General features: G+C 47.5%; 1 protein-coding gene across 1 annotated transcript in view; it reads right to left on the bottom strand.

Annotated features, from left to right (window-relative positions):
- Window positions 1–5,240: 5,240 nt before the first annotated feature.
- The window catches only part of ANKRD33B (ankyrin repeat domain 33B), a 688,858-nt gene continuing 679,199 nt past the window's right edge, over window positions 5,241–14,899 (bottom strand). The window contains exon 5 of the mRNA XM_068236428.1: window positions 5,241–8,344. Coding sequence (XP_068092529.1) covers window positions 8,277–8,344 — 68 coding nt within the window. The 3' untranslated portion in view covers window positions 5,241–8,276. The remainder of the gene's footprint in view (window positions 8,345–14,899) is intronic.

The raw sequence follows: 14,899 nt of genomic DNA, 5'->3' as shown, positions 1-14,899 counted from the left end.
GATGTTCTGCAGAACCCGAACAGTGGCGAACACTGTTCGCCCAACACTAGCGATAGTGCAGGCGATGGAGGTTTTCAGGCCCATATGGAAGGGGTGAGGTAGCTCAATGACAGAGCCACAGTGACTGGCCAGCTGATCGAATGTGGTCTGTCCACAATGAAGCAACGACCTTATTATCTTGGGTGTGCCCCCAACACACTCATATAACCAGTCATTGCTTCATTGTGATACATAAGACCCTTCACCGCGGCAAGGTAACGATCACGAAGGGGATCATACATGCCTTTTGTTTTGTTGTTGCAGCCGCAGTGCAGCCAGAAAAATTCGGCAGACATGTACACGCACCAGAAAAATTATTATTCTTTTTGTTAGCGGCCGCTGGTGGTGGCAGAGAAGGCAGTCAAGATGCTGTGTGTGGCGACTGACTTAGTCTTTGGGCAGGCCTGACCGTGCTTTGCAGACCAGGCATCCGTGGTCAGATGGACCCTTGACCCAATGCTGTGTTCCAGAGATTAGAGATGGCCCGAACCTCCGATTTTTGGTTTGCGTACCGCGAAACGCGAACTTCCGCGAACCGCAATAGACTTCAATGGGGAGGTGAACGTTGAAAACTAGAAACATTTATGCTGGCCACAAAAGTGATGGAAAAGATGTTTCAAGGGGTCTAACACCTGGAGGGGGGCATGGCGGAGTGGGATACATGGCAAAACTCCTCGGGAAAAATCAGGATTTGATGTCCAGCATGGTTTTAAGGGCAGAAATCAAATTGTATTGCTAAATTGGAGGCCTAAAGTGCTTTAAAACATCTTGCATGTGTATACATCAATCAGGAAGTGTAATTAGTGTACTGCTTCACACTGACAGACCAAACTCACTGTGTAATGCACCGCAAACAGCTGTTTGTGTAGTGACAGCCGTGCTGGACTGGTGCGCACCATGTCCAGAGTGCAGGCGATAGCGGTTTTCAAGCCCATATGGTCAGGCTGAGGTAGCTGAATGACAGAACAACAGTGACTGAGTGTCTAACTGATCGAATTTGGTCTGTCCACAATGAAGCAATGACCTTATTATTTATCTTCACGGGTCAGGTTTGCCCTCCAACCCCAACACACTCATATAGCCGGCGGTCATTGCTTCATTGTGATATGCAAGCCCCTTCACCGCGGAAAACTAACGATCACGAAGGGGAATTGACACATGTACATGCCTTTTGTTTTGTTGTTGCAGCTGCAGTGCAGCCACAAAAATTAGGCAGGCATGTACACGCACCAGAAAAATTAAATATAGCTAGCAGCAGCCTTAAAAATTCAGAAATCCGCCTGGAGTCCTGGTGGACCCTGTTGGTAGTGGCAGTCAAGCGGCCTGCAGGCAGAAATACTGTGTGGGGACCGACTTAGTCTTGGGGCAGGCAGCCAGTCACACGGCGTGCAGGCAGAGATGCTGTGTGTGGGGACTGACTTAGTCTTTGGGCGAGCAGTAACCCTCCGGGATCCATGCCTCATTAATTTTGATAAAGGTGAGGTACTGAACACTTTTGTGACCTAGGCGACTTCTCTTCTCTTTGAGCTGTGCTGAAGGTCCTTTCTGACAGGACACTTGAGGCAGGGCAAGACAGAAGTTGGATGGCAAATTGTGACAGCTCTGGCCACAGGTCAAGCCAGCGCACCCAGTAGTCCAAGGGTTCATCGCTGCTCACAGTGTCTACATCCACACTTAAGGCCAGGTAGTCGGCTACCTGCCGGTCAAGGAGTTGGTAGAGGGTAGATCCAGAAGCGCTAAGGGCGAGGCATTGGACTAAAGAATGTCCGCATGTCCGACATCACTATAAGATTGCTAGAGCGTCCTGTTCTTGCCTGCGTGAACATGGGAGAAGGTTTACTGGCAGTGGTACCTTTATTCCGTTGTGCTGTGACATCACCCTAAAATGCACTGTAAAGCATAGTTGTCAGCTTGTTCTGCATGTGCAGCATCCTTTCTGCCTTCAGGTGAGTTGGTAACATGTCTGCCACTTTGTGCCTATACCGAGGGTCTAGTAGCGTGGCCACCCAGTACAGCTCATTCCCCTTGAGTTTTTTTTTTTTTTTTATACGGTGGTCCCTCAATAGGCTGGAGAGCATGAAAGACGCCATCTGCACAAAGTTGGATCCAGACGTAATATCCAATTCCTCTTGCTCTACCTCAGTGATGTCAGGTAAGTTCTCCTCCTCCCCTCAGCCACAAACAATACCACGGGAGCGTTGAGTAGCACAAGCCCCCTGCGACACCTGCTGCGGTTTTTCTTCTGCTGCCTCCTCCTCAAAAAAAAACCCCACCTTCCTCATCATCTGACTCCTCTTCCCAATCACCACACGACTCTTCCTCCTCCTCTTCCTCCCCCCTCTGTGCTGCCGCAGGTGTTGAGGAAACATATGGTTCTGATGAGAATTGATCCCACAACTCTTCCTCCTGTAACTGTTCCTGTTCACGCTCATCCACAGCTTGATCCACCACTCTACGCACGGCACGCTCCAGGAAGAAGGCATACGGGATCAAGTCGCTGATGGCGCCTTCACTGCGACTCACCATGTTTGTCACCTCCTCAAAAGGCTGCATGAGCCTGCAGGCATTTCGCATGAGTGTCCAGTTCTTAGGCCAGAACATCCCCATCTTCCCTGAGCATGTCCTTCTACTGTAATTGTAGAGATACTGGGCTTTCTCTTGTTGTAGCAGGCGGTCGAACATCAGGAGGGTCGAATTCCAGCGAGTTGGGCTATCGCAAATCAAGCGCCTCACCAGCAAGTTGTTTCTCCGCTGAATATCGGCCAAGCATGCCATGGCCGTTTAAGACCACCTGAAATGCCCACACAACTTCCTGGCCTGCTTCAGGACGTCCTGCAAGCCTGGGTACTTATACACAAATCTGTGGATTACGAGATTGAGCACATGTGCCATGCAGGGTACATGTGTCAACTTTCCCAAATTCAAAGCCGAAATGAGATTGCTGCCGTTGTCACACACCACGTTGCCGATCTCCAGTTGGTGCGGGGTCAGCCACTGATCCACCTGTTTGTTCAGGGCAGCCAGGAGAGCTGCTCCAGTGTGACTCTCCGCTTTGAGGCAAGACATGTCTAAGATGGCATGACACCATCGTACCTGGCATGCAGAATAAGCCCTGGGGAGCTGGAGCTGTGTAGCTGGAGAGGAGATTGCAGCACCAGTAGGGTTGCACTGCCACTCAGCCAAGAAGGAGGATGACAGCGAAGAGGATGTAGCAGGAGGACTAGGAGGAGAAGGAGAGGAGGTGGCAGCAGGCCTGCCTGCAAGCCGTGGAGGTGTCACAAGTTGGTCCCCTGCACAGCCATGTACTCCCTGCTTGCCAGCGGTCACCAGGTTGACCCAATGGGCTGTGTAAGTAATGTACCTGCCCTGACCGTGCTTGGCAGACCAGGCATCTGTGGTCATATGGACCCTTGACCCAACTCTGTGTGCCTGAGATGACACCACTTGCCTTTCTACTTCACGGTACAGTTTGGGTATTGCCTTTTTGGAGAAATAATCTCTCACTGCAGTGTCCCAATGGCCACAAATTTTCGGAAGGCCTCAGAGTCCACTAGCAGGTATGGTAACAGCTGGCGGGATAACAGTTCCGCCAAGCCAGCTGTCAGACGCCGGGCAAGGGGGTGACTGGTAGAAATTGGCTTCTTACACTCAAAGATTTCCCTCACGGACACCTAGCTGCTGCTGTGGGCAGAGGAGCAGGAGCCACTCAAGGTGAGAGGCGGAGTGGAGGAGGTTGGCTGTGATTGTGAAGGTGCATGGGAGAAAGCGGCTGAAGATGATGCACCTGAAGGAGGAAGAGGAGAAGGAGGGTGGCTTTGCTTTTGTGTGCTGCATTTTCTCAGGTGGTCTTCCATTTGAGCCTTTTCTGCATGCGCCTTTGTAAGACAGTTGTCCCTACATGGGTGTTGGCCTTTCCTCGGCTCAATTTTTGGTGGCAGAGAGTACAGATGGCATTGCTCTGAGCTTTGGCATACAGACTAAAAAATGTTCACACCGCTGAGCCACCCTGGGGTGTGGGCACTATGGTGGCATTAGCAGCTGACGTTGAAGGACATGTTGGCTGGCTGTCCATAGGTGGCGATACATGGTGCTGGACACTGTCTGCCACCAGCTGTTTCTGATGACGGGATCCCCCTGCTTCTTTCAGCAACTCGTCTCCTCCTACTCCTCTCTGACTCCCCCTCTGAACTTTTCCCCTGTTCATCTCCTCTATTGGGAACCCAGATGGCATCCGTATCATCATAATCATCATAATCATCCTCCCCAGCTTCGCTTGTATCAAACACCTCCAAAACTGCACCAACAGCAGGTACTTCATCATCCTTCTCCTCACACGTTACGTCCATAGTGTTGCCTAACTCAGACATATGAGGTGGTGTAACTTACTTAGCGCCTTCATCTTGTAACAATAATGGCTGTGAATCAGTGAATTTCCCACCAAATTATTCCTGCGAAGTGTCAAATGTAGCAGATGTGGTGCTTGGAGTAGCGCTGGTGGCTGTGGAGGATGAGGTGTTCTGTGTTAAATAGTCAACCACGTCCTGACAATCTTGGAAGTTGATGGGACGTGCCTTCTTCTGAGCACTGTACTTTGGTCTAGGGCCACACAAAATCACATCAGCACGATCTCGAACAGATGCAGTGAAAGGTATGCAGTGACTGGTATTACAATACAATGGGCAGCTGTCACACAGGTGCAGTGAACAGGTATGCAGGGATTGGTATTACAAATGTGCAGCTGTCACACACAGGTACCATGAACAGGTGCAGTGACTGGTGGTATATTACACTGCTTGCGGTCACGTAGGTGCACTGAACAGGTTACAGGTATGCACTGCAGTGATTGGTATTACAAATGTACTGCTGTCACACACACATACTGGTACTGTGACAACTGCAATGACTGGTGGTATTAACAATGCATGCGCTCATGTAGGTAGGTAGGTGCACTGAACAGTGAAAAGGTGCAGTGATTGGGATTACAAATGTGCAGCTTTCACACACACACACAGGTACCGTGAACAGCTGCAATGACTGGTGGTATTAACAATGCATGCGCTCACGTAGGTAGGTAGGTGTTATAAATCACCTTTTGCTCTGGCACCAGCAAACTCATCAGCAAGAGTTGCAAACACGACTCATCACAGCAAGCAGGAGATAGACTTTCTTAGGCGTCTTCAAAGTTTGATGGAGTTTATTAAGTCAACAGACATACAGATACTCATCTCTACATGTCGTTACATCTTAGCGAAGCAATCATTCTTTAAGTCCATTTGCGTTACAAGCTCTTGACTAACATTCCTCCTTCTTTCTATACTACGTTACATCTAAACTAAGTATATACAGCATACAAGATATCTAACGAGACATAAATAAATATATATAAGTAAAGGGTTCCAGCCAGTAGATAGAGAGCTTGAAGGTAAGAGTAAGAGCTCAGTTGGCTCATCATGAACCTAAATACTGACCAGGAAAGAGTTAACTGTGACCTCATCTGAGCCATCCCCCAAAACCGACTATTGGCTCAGACCCCTCGTGGTGTCATAATACCCACCTACTCGATTAATATTCTATGATCCCTTTCCCTTACATACAGGAATGTTCTCTGTTTTTTTAAATATTGGCCTCTGTTTTCCCCTTTGCAGTCTGAAAGTCTATACATTTGAACAGATAGTGTCCCTGTCCTTCGGACGAGGACAATCTGCTTCTGGTAAAAGTCTTGATAATTTCTCTCCGAGAAAGTATGCTTAAAGAGACCCTGTGCAAATCAAGCCTTTCAACTAACTCAGTTCAAATAACTGAGGCCTACATATAATACTTAAATTATAACAATCCCCCCTAAAAGGCTTGATCTGCAGATTCCTGCCTCTGAACCCAGCAGTACCTGGTTTCTTTGCTTTATGTTTCACTTTTCGATGCTTATGCTCACACACCTTCTCTGCTCTAGGTGGTTCTTCCTGGGAGAGAGGGCAAGACCTCTTGGCCTTCCTATAACCAGGCTCCCTGGGAATGCCCTACTTCTAAATCCCTCTATACCACATTCTCAGTATTTGCGTCACTTGTGTATCACTTACAAACTTGCATGATCACAGAAAAGTGAAACTTGTTTGTCTGTTAAGCATTGTAGCAGTGCCAGGTGTCTTCTAAAAGAACGCCTTTATACAATCAGCTCCATCATAGGTACTGCTACAACTCATACCTGTAACCCTGTATATCCCTTAATTTGGAAATATAGGTTCATGAGATATGAGGCACCAATTTCTTGACCAGGTTAATTTGTTTTGCGTAATTTAACACAACCTCACCTGGATAATGATGCCCAAAGTTGTCATCCCCATCCCGACGACCAGTGGGTGTAGGAAGAAATTTTGAACTGCAGAGGCCCAGTCCGAGTGTCCCTGGAACATCGCCGGAAACCTTTTCCACCAGGTCAGACTGGAACTCACCTGCTTATATTTGTGTTCTACCTCGTTAAGATCACCTGGATCATGGTAAAATCTTACCTCTAACTTAGTGTTCTGTTTGTTTAACCGTTGTAACAAAGTGTGGTCGTCTTGTGTCCAAACCTGTACCAATTTGTCCCATGGCGGATTATCCTTCAGGATGGGAACTCCCCCTGAAGCTTTGAACTTTAGAGTTCTCTTAACAATTTGATTAATGACGTCATCAAACTTGGATGACTTGATCCATATGGGATCTCCGCTCATACAATAAGCTCCCCTCGAAAAATCTACCTGATCGGAACAATTATGAAAATGTACCTTGAATGTGCCATTAGAAATTATGTTTAAAAAAACAAACCTTTCCTTCAGCCACCGGAACTATTGGTTTGGCTTCAGAGCGGATCTTTTGAATGGTAGCATCGCATTCTGTGTTATTGAGCCCGCAGGCTTCTTCACTAAATTGGTAAATCTCTACTTGGTTCACCTCCCCGTCTAGCACCAAAAAATGTTGACCTCTCAGGTCATGGGGTATGACATGTGTTGAGGTGGGAACTACGGAAGTAGCGGTGCTTAAAGAAGCGTTGCATCCTTTCCATTTGTTCACCCAAACATCTCGATGCTTCCATGCAAAAGATGCTTTACCAGAAAAATCGATAAACCTCTCCTTGTCCAATCTCAGTTGTACAGGATCTCTTAGCATCTCCCTGACAAAATATGTCCCCAACTGTCTTGATTGGACCTCTTCCCCCCTTATGTCCTGAGGCAAAATGTGTACCTGAGGTCGGGAAGCCTGTACTCTCTGCAATCTTTTAATTAAGAGTACCTCTTCACTTACCCAACTAGCGTGAGGATAAGTGGCTGCATATGGACTGTGTAATATTGTCCCCTGTTGTGACCAGTGTAGTGAGAATGGGGTTCCCTGTGTTGGCTTTCCCTCCCTCGGGATCGCTCTCCCCACCCTCTTTGTCACCTGGAAATGTGGCTTGATCTCGATTTTTACTTCTTGTTTCGAGAACCACAAACCCTCGGCTTTCAAGCCTTTACGTGTGTAGAGTTGTTCCAGAGACACAGTTACTCTGTTGGTAACTCCAGAGTGTGATGTTGTCCCCTGCGTCTCTCTTGTAGGAGAAGTGACTCTTTCTGCTCGTTCCTCTCCAATCTGGAAGCATCTCACTCTGGATAACCAAGACAAGGTACCTCTGAATCACACACTCCACCTTTTGCATGTACTGCAATGTACCTTTTAACAAAACTTTGGATCGGTGCATCGATTCTGGGAGGGTGACATTCAAGAGCAGATTTACACTGCAGTTCAATTCAAACTTCCAGCACACCTGACCCTTCAGACCTTTCACCAACATTGTGCCATGAAATTTGTTTGCACCTGGCACTTGTGATCTATTCCTTGTTCTCTGCTTGTACCCCACGTGCCAATCAGAGGGAAGTGAAAGAGGATCAGCCTCTTTTTCTCCAAACATTAACATGCTTGGGCCTTGTGTTCTCATTAACTTCTTATTGTTCATGAGAATGTCCTCTCTTCGTTCTCCTAGGACAGAATGGCAGCCTAGGATCACCATCAGCATACTCTTCATTATAAAAGCACCTCCTTGGGAAAGAAAAACATTAGCAATTTGCATTATGCTTTGCTCAGTCAGTTTTTTTAGTCTCTTTCCAGTCTCAGAAATCTTGTTTCTCAGTCTCTTTCCGATCTCAGAAATCTCGTTTCTCAGTCTCTTTCCGATCTCAGAAATCTCGCTGTTCTCTAAACTCGGATTGGCATCTGGAACCTTTTGCTTATCCGACTGACATCTCCATCTTTGCTGCCAGCACTGCACCTGTCTCGATTCCATATTGCCAAACTCCTGAAATCGAAATACAAACAAATCAGTTATTAATCTTATTAATGATTTGGGTTTTGCCCAGCGGCTTGTACTCTGTACACTTTAAATTGATCAATATATATACCGTAATTGATCTCGTTGCTTTTTGGTTCTCATGAACTCTGTTTGCTCTTTTTGGTAGACTGGAGCTAAACTCCTCTCCCCTACCTAAGTACTATCCAAAGTACTTACCTGTTTAAAATTTGCTCCCGCGGACTTCACCTTTGGAAACTCTCACCTCATTGCAAACTCTCCCCACATCCCCCCTTCTGTACATACGCGGCCGTAGTATGTACAGATTACGGATGCCACACACCTGTTGCTGCTTTGCAGGTGCGGTTGCAATGCTCTTTCTCATTTTCGCATTGACTTACCTAGAACTTCATCGATCGCAGCCCTCTCTGCTCGATGTCCTGTTTAGTGTACCCTCTGACCAATGTTTGCCAGGTAACCACACAGGGTTCAGAGCTGCGCATGCCTGCATGCGAATCACTGAATGCCCACTCAGTAGGTAGTCCTATGGCAAATACCGTACTGAGACACTGTCACTCTATAAATGGCAATTCTATGTTTCTTTGTAATTGCCCCATGAACTGCTTTCAGTTCCGTTCTGTGCTAAACTGAATCAGAGCTGGAGAAAAGAAGAGAAAGAAAAAATATATATATTTGATCAATCGGTGGGCGAGGAAAAACACACTAACAGCCCAGCAATGACCTCTTTGTCAATCTCTGGTCCTGTCCCTGACACAAAAAATCCCTGAAAAAAACGTTCTGCAGTCGCAGTGACGTACACCTGGATTGGTCAACTCCTTTCTTTCTCTCTTTTCCTTTCCCCCTCTCCCACTGTCCTCCCTATCTCTATTGGGAACACATGCTGCACCGCACTTTAAGGTGCCTCACTTAAAGGAATAATCCCATAAGTACCCCTGTCCAGATACCTTCCCCCCCCCCCCCGATCCGCTCTTGCAAATCACTCCCTGGGAAATATCTGACTACGTGTCGCCATGCCCCTGGCTGGAAAACACTTCCCATCCGTGACCATGCAACTTGCGGACACTCTCTGTGCCCAGATTTCTTTTGAGGAAATTATCTGGAAGCCAAGATACTAGGTGGAATCTCTCTGTCCCCACTCTGGACCCCCCCCACCAGCTGCTTCCATGCACGGCGCCGTGTGCACAGCTGTGACATGGGACGTGGGATCCCCCCAGCACATCCTCCCCCCTGCCATTGGGGCATGCCTATCAGTGGGCGCTTCCTGCCCCCTCCCCTCCTAATACATCATGAAGGTGGGAGTGGCTTTCTCAAAACTCCGACTCCATTTTGAGTCATGGCATGCCAGCCAAGATGGCTGCTATGTAATCCCCCATAGCAACCTCTCAATCCTATACTGTAACGATCGGTGTAACACAGAGAGGGTCTGATTACCGGTGATCTGCAGTATCACTGAGAATGCAGAATATACCCGATTATTGATGATCTGCAGTATCACCGGTAATCAGATATATATTCTAACCTCTGGACACCTGAGAGATAAGAGTGTTTTGGTGTGACAGTAATACTTTGAGTATTGCACCTTAGGAGAAGGTACAGAAGCAGTAAGGAGTACTGCACAGAAGTATGTTCCTTCCGTATGCCTAGACTCTCCCGGGGGAGGAGCTAGGCTGAAAGTAGGAAGGACAGAGTGTGAGTGACACCAGAGAGAGGGTGTCACTAACAGGTCTGGGAACTGCCTCTAACAGTAAGGCCAGTTCTCGAGGTCGGGCAATCCAGGTCGTAAACACACAGACAGATAAGGTACAGATTCAGGAGACAGATACGGAATCCAATAAACAGGCAGAGTTCGGCAACAGGGTATCAGAATAGCGGGGTACAGAATCAGGAGGCAAATACAGAGTCTAGGAACGAGCAGAGTTTGGCAACAGGATATCAGAGATAGCAAGGTACAGAATCAGAGTACAGAGGAATAGTCAGGCAGGCAGAAAGTCATAACAAATAATACAGTTCAATATTCCTAACGCTAAGGTGTGAGGTCCGTTATCGTCAACACCTTTGGAAACTGTGCTAGAACATAGATACAGACAAGGCCTGAGTGCTACCACGATGTGATCGCAACGACAGACAACCAGAGAATGACCAGCACCCAGTATATATACACCAGTGCTCTCCCTAAGTGCTGGACCAATGATAACTGCTGAAAATGTCAGCTGACAGGCCTGGTCAGCTGACCTTTCTCTGACTGCCATAAAAGTTCTGCCTCACCGCGCGCACGTGCGTCATTCTGAACCTAGGTGGACTATCAGTCCCAGCCACACCAGTACTGCTTTGCAATGTCTCTGCTGACCCATGCGCGGGGTTGGTCGCACCGCCATCTGCACCAGCGGCTGCCTCCCCGCGCTGGGCCAGAGTGTCAGCAACAGGGCCATGCGTGCTAACCGCCGCGTCAGACGCGGCGGTTTTTCCGCGTTCCGCCATGCTCTCCATGGAAACAGCCGCCTCCCGCTGAGTAGAGGCGGCTGATTTTCCGCGTTTCCTTACACTTATAGAAAGGAAAAATACATGCACACTATACATTTCAGCATATCTAGACATTTCAGCATATGGATCTCTTCTTAGAAACTTAGCATACACTCTCGGATGCCTGCAAAAAAAACACATACAAAACAAATAGCACAGCAGTTTGTGAAGTTTCTTATCTCCTGACGGCTGAAAAAAAAACATCCTGCAATTACACAGAAACCTCAAAAAGCAGAATCAAATCATCCCTTCATTCTATAACCTACGAGGTAGGCACTAGCCTTCACTGTATAACCTTCGCCACTATAAATACTTCACTTTACTTTACTTGTAGCATAAACTATGCCTGGAATGTTGAACGACAAAAAAAACGAACACATCTTCCAGCTGTTAGCATATACTCCCCCCCCCAATTCGTAGAGAGGGGGTGGGGCCGCTGTATTGGCCCCCCCAACTACACCTACACTGCGATCCATGAAAAAACCACATGACACTGAACAATGCAAATCACCGAAAAAAACACGCACAAGCCAAATACAGCAAGAGCCACACACAGTGCTTCTCCCACTACCCCAGCTGTGACTTTAAATTGCTTCATACCTTCAAAGCGACCCAGTGAAGTGGGCTGTGTGCAATCCTGTATATCCAGCTCACGCAAAAAAAACAGAGAGAAAGAGAAAAAAAAATACTTCCAACTGCTACCAGACAGCGTAGACACTCTGACTGGAAAGTTGAATGTCCCTCACTCAACATCTAGCCTTTCTCTCTGGCTTCTCTCACTCTCACTCCCCCATCCACTACTTGTAGACTGCCACCCCCCTTTGCTGTGTGTGCTCTACACTAGACTGAAACACCGCTGGCATCACTCCAAGCTCTCCTAACACACTGTGTAGACAGTAGCAGACCTTTCCTGTGAAGCGAGAGGGAGAGAAAGAAAAAGGAAAAAAAAACGTAGCGGATAACCCAGTTAACATCTGACCAGCGAAAGAAAACATGCCAGTGTATAGACAAACATGTATATACCCCCTATTTAAAGGAATACTATCGATACCCAAGTGTTCTAAAATGACAGTGTGAAAATTATGTCTAAGTAGCTGTGTAAACATTTTCTTACTTTTCATGTTAAATATCAGAGGCAAAAGCTGTAATTTATTGAGTGTAGGAATTAGCTATATTGGGACAAATCAATTGCAGAAGGGGTGTCTGCTTCAATGCACAGCCAGAGTTGCATATCAGACTACAGAAAGAAAATATCAAACATATCAAACTCTAAAAGCAAAAACAGTATGAAAAGCTGTGACAATTAGTTACATTTCCTCTGCTCTCTTCAGACATGTCAGTCAGAAACACAGGACACAGAAGCTGCAGCTGTTCTCTGTCACATGCAGAGTTACACATAGAGTTAACTGATCAAGTGTGAGGGGAATTTCCCCTCTCCTCATGGCTCAGTCAGCCGTCAGTTTTGGCGTCAGTAAAGCTTGAAAGTATTTTGCTAACAGTAAACAAAGAAGTTGCTACTAAAATGTATACACCAGTACTTAGCAGCACTTGCCAAACAATTCCTGTGTCAATTGAAAAAAATATGTGAATCTATAGTATTCCTTTAAGCCGTAACATGCAACACAGGAACATTAAAGCACAAGAAATATTCCCCTCCCCCCTTTCGGGGGAAAGAATCCTCACCTGCACATTTACCTCCTTGCCGGTCTAATTCCCCTGGCAAGGGGGCAGCGCAGCACATTTTTTTTTGATTTTTTTTTTAATCATGTAGCGACTAGCGATCCCAGGGCTCGCTACATGATAGCCGCTGAGTAGCAGCAGCTCTGCAGCCACTCCGATCGCTTCGTCCATGGCGACGGGGCGGGATGACGTCACGGGATGACGACAGTGGGTCCTCCACTGTCATTGCACCCCTCACCAGTTACACTAAAAAAGGGGCAGATACCACCCACTGGTCTCCAGAAGCTCTGCAGGCATTTTCTACCTTAAAAGATTTGTTCTGCTCTGCACCCATCCTAAGACATGTGGACACTTCCTATCCCTTCATCGTCGAGGTGGACGCCTCGGAAATTGGAGTGGGGGCTGTGCTGTCTCAGCGGTCTGGGTTGCAGGGAAGATAACACCTGTGTGCTTATTTCTCTCGTAGGTTCTCCCCAGCAGAGATAAACTATGATATAGGCAACAGAGAGCTCCTAGCCATTAAACTGGCCTTTGAAGAATGGAGTCATTGGTTAGAAGGAGCAGAACATACGATCATGGTTTACACTGATCACAAAAATCTGTAATACATCGAGGGGGCTAAAAGGTTAAGCCCTCGTCAGGCTCGATGGTCACTGTTTTTCTCAAGGTTCAGATTTATTATTACGTACACGCCGGGTAGCAAGAATATTAAGGCAGATGCCCTCTCCAGGTGCTTTGAACCAGAGACAGCACAGCCCTCTGTTCCTGAGACCATTGTCCCACAGAAATTGGTGCTAGCTATAACTGAAACTTGGGAGGACTGGAAGGAGACTTTAACTCCCTTCCAGCAGGACATCCCGGAAGGGAAACCGGAGGGGGTCATGTTTATTCCTCTACCATTTCGTCTCCAGGTCTTGGAGATGTTCCATTCACACAAGAATGCGGGACATCCTGGGGCGTCTAGGACGCAGGATCTTGTGGCCAGGTATGCTTGGTGGCCTTCTCTGGCAGCAGATTGCAAAGAGTTTGTTAGCGAGTGTACGGTATGTGCAAAAAGCAAGCCCTCCCGGCTGGCACCTGTAGGTACGATGCAGCCTTTGCCCACCCCGAGTGAACCGTGGACCCACTTGTCCATGGATTTTGTGGGTGAGCTCCCCAGGTCTGAAGGCATGTTGGTCATTTGGGTGGTAGTCGACCGCTTCAGTAAGATGGCCCATTTTGTGCCCTTGAAAGGACTCCCCTCGGCCCAGGAACTGGACGATTTGTTCATCATCCACGTTTTCCGGCGGCATTCCGGAAAACATAGTGTCAGATCGGGGAGTCCAATTTATTTCTAGATTCTGGAGGGCATTTTGCCACCAAATGGGCATGAAGCTGTCATTTTCGTTAGGCTACCACCCACAGACCAATGGGCAGACTGAGAGAGTCAATCAGTCATTGGAGCAGTTTTTGAGGTGTTACGTTGCAGAGGCGCAGAATGACTGGGTCAAATTTCCTCCAGGAGGATTTCTCAGGCCCCGCTGGGCAGATTTGCATAATCGGGATAACCGGCAAGGAGGCCCCGCTGGGCAGATTTGCATAATCGGGATAACCGGCAAGGAGGTTAAAGCATAGATACTATGACCAAATCACTATGTTAAATCACATGTACGCTGCCCACGCTGGCGCTGAACAGCTACTGTCAGCCCTGTCAGCCCCCCCTCCCTAAAAACCCACGGGAGGGAGAAAAAAATCCGCAGCTGCACACAACCCACAAAATACATTATCAACTCCAAATAAACAAACTTTTATCCTTGCCAGTTCCTTGAGACGTTCTCCACGAATGACCGTTCATTACAGCAGTGGTCAAGTTTTGCTCACGAAGCTCTGGACTCCCTCGGGCTACTGATTCCTCTGTTCAGCAGATCGATTCCACTACGGCACTTGCCAAGCCACCGCTGGGACAGCCCACGATCTGTATTTTGGCGTTAGGTGTGTGTACATCACACCTATATTATTCAGTCCACGAGCCTTCGCCGTTGTAATTACTTGAACGTCATTCTGTGCGCCTGGTTTCCTTGCAGCCTGGCAGCACCACTTATCTCATCTCGATAAGTTTCCAGCGAGCGTCTCAACGTCTCCTCCGCTTGTTACTGTGAAAGTCCTGGAAAAACTAGATAACAGACTGACATCTGGCCCGTTCCTTGCCTGCCTTTTCTGCTAGACAGCGCTGGGTTCACGGCACCACTGTTTTTAATCACCTTTTGCTCTGGCACCAGCAAACTCATCAGCAAGAGTTGCAAACACGACTCATCACAGCAAGCAAGAGATAGACTTTCTTAGGCGTCTTCAAAGTTTGATGGA

This window comes from Hyperolius riggenbachi, chromosome 5 (assembly GCF_040937935.1).
Source record: "Hyperolius riggenbachi isolate aHypRig1 chromosome 5, aHypRig1.pri, whole genome shotgun sequence".
Classification (NCBI taxonomy): domain Eukaryota; kingdom Metazoa; phylum Chordata; class Amphibia; order Anura; family Hyperoliidae; genus Hyperolius; species Hyperolius riggenbachi.
Note: the sequence above shows the minus strand (reverse complement) of the source record. Positions and strands in the feature narration are given on the sequence as shown.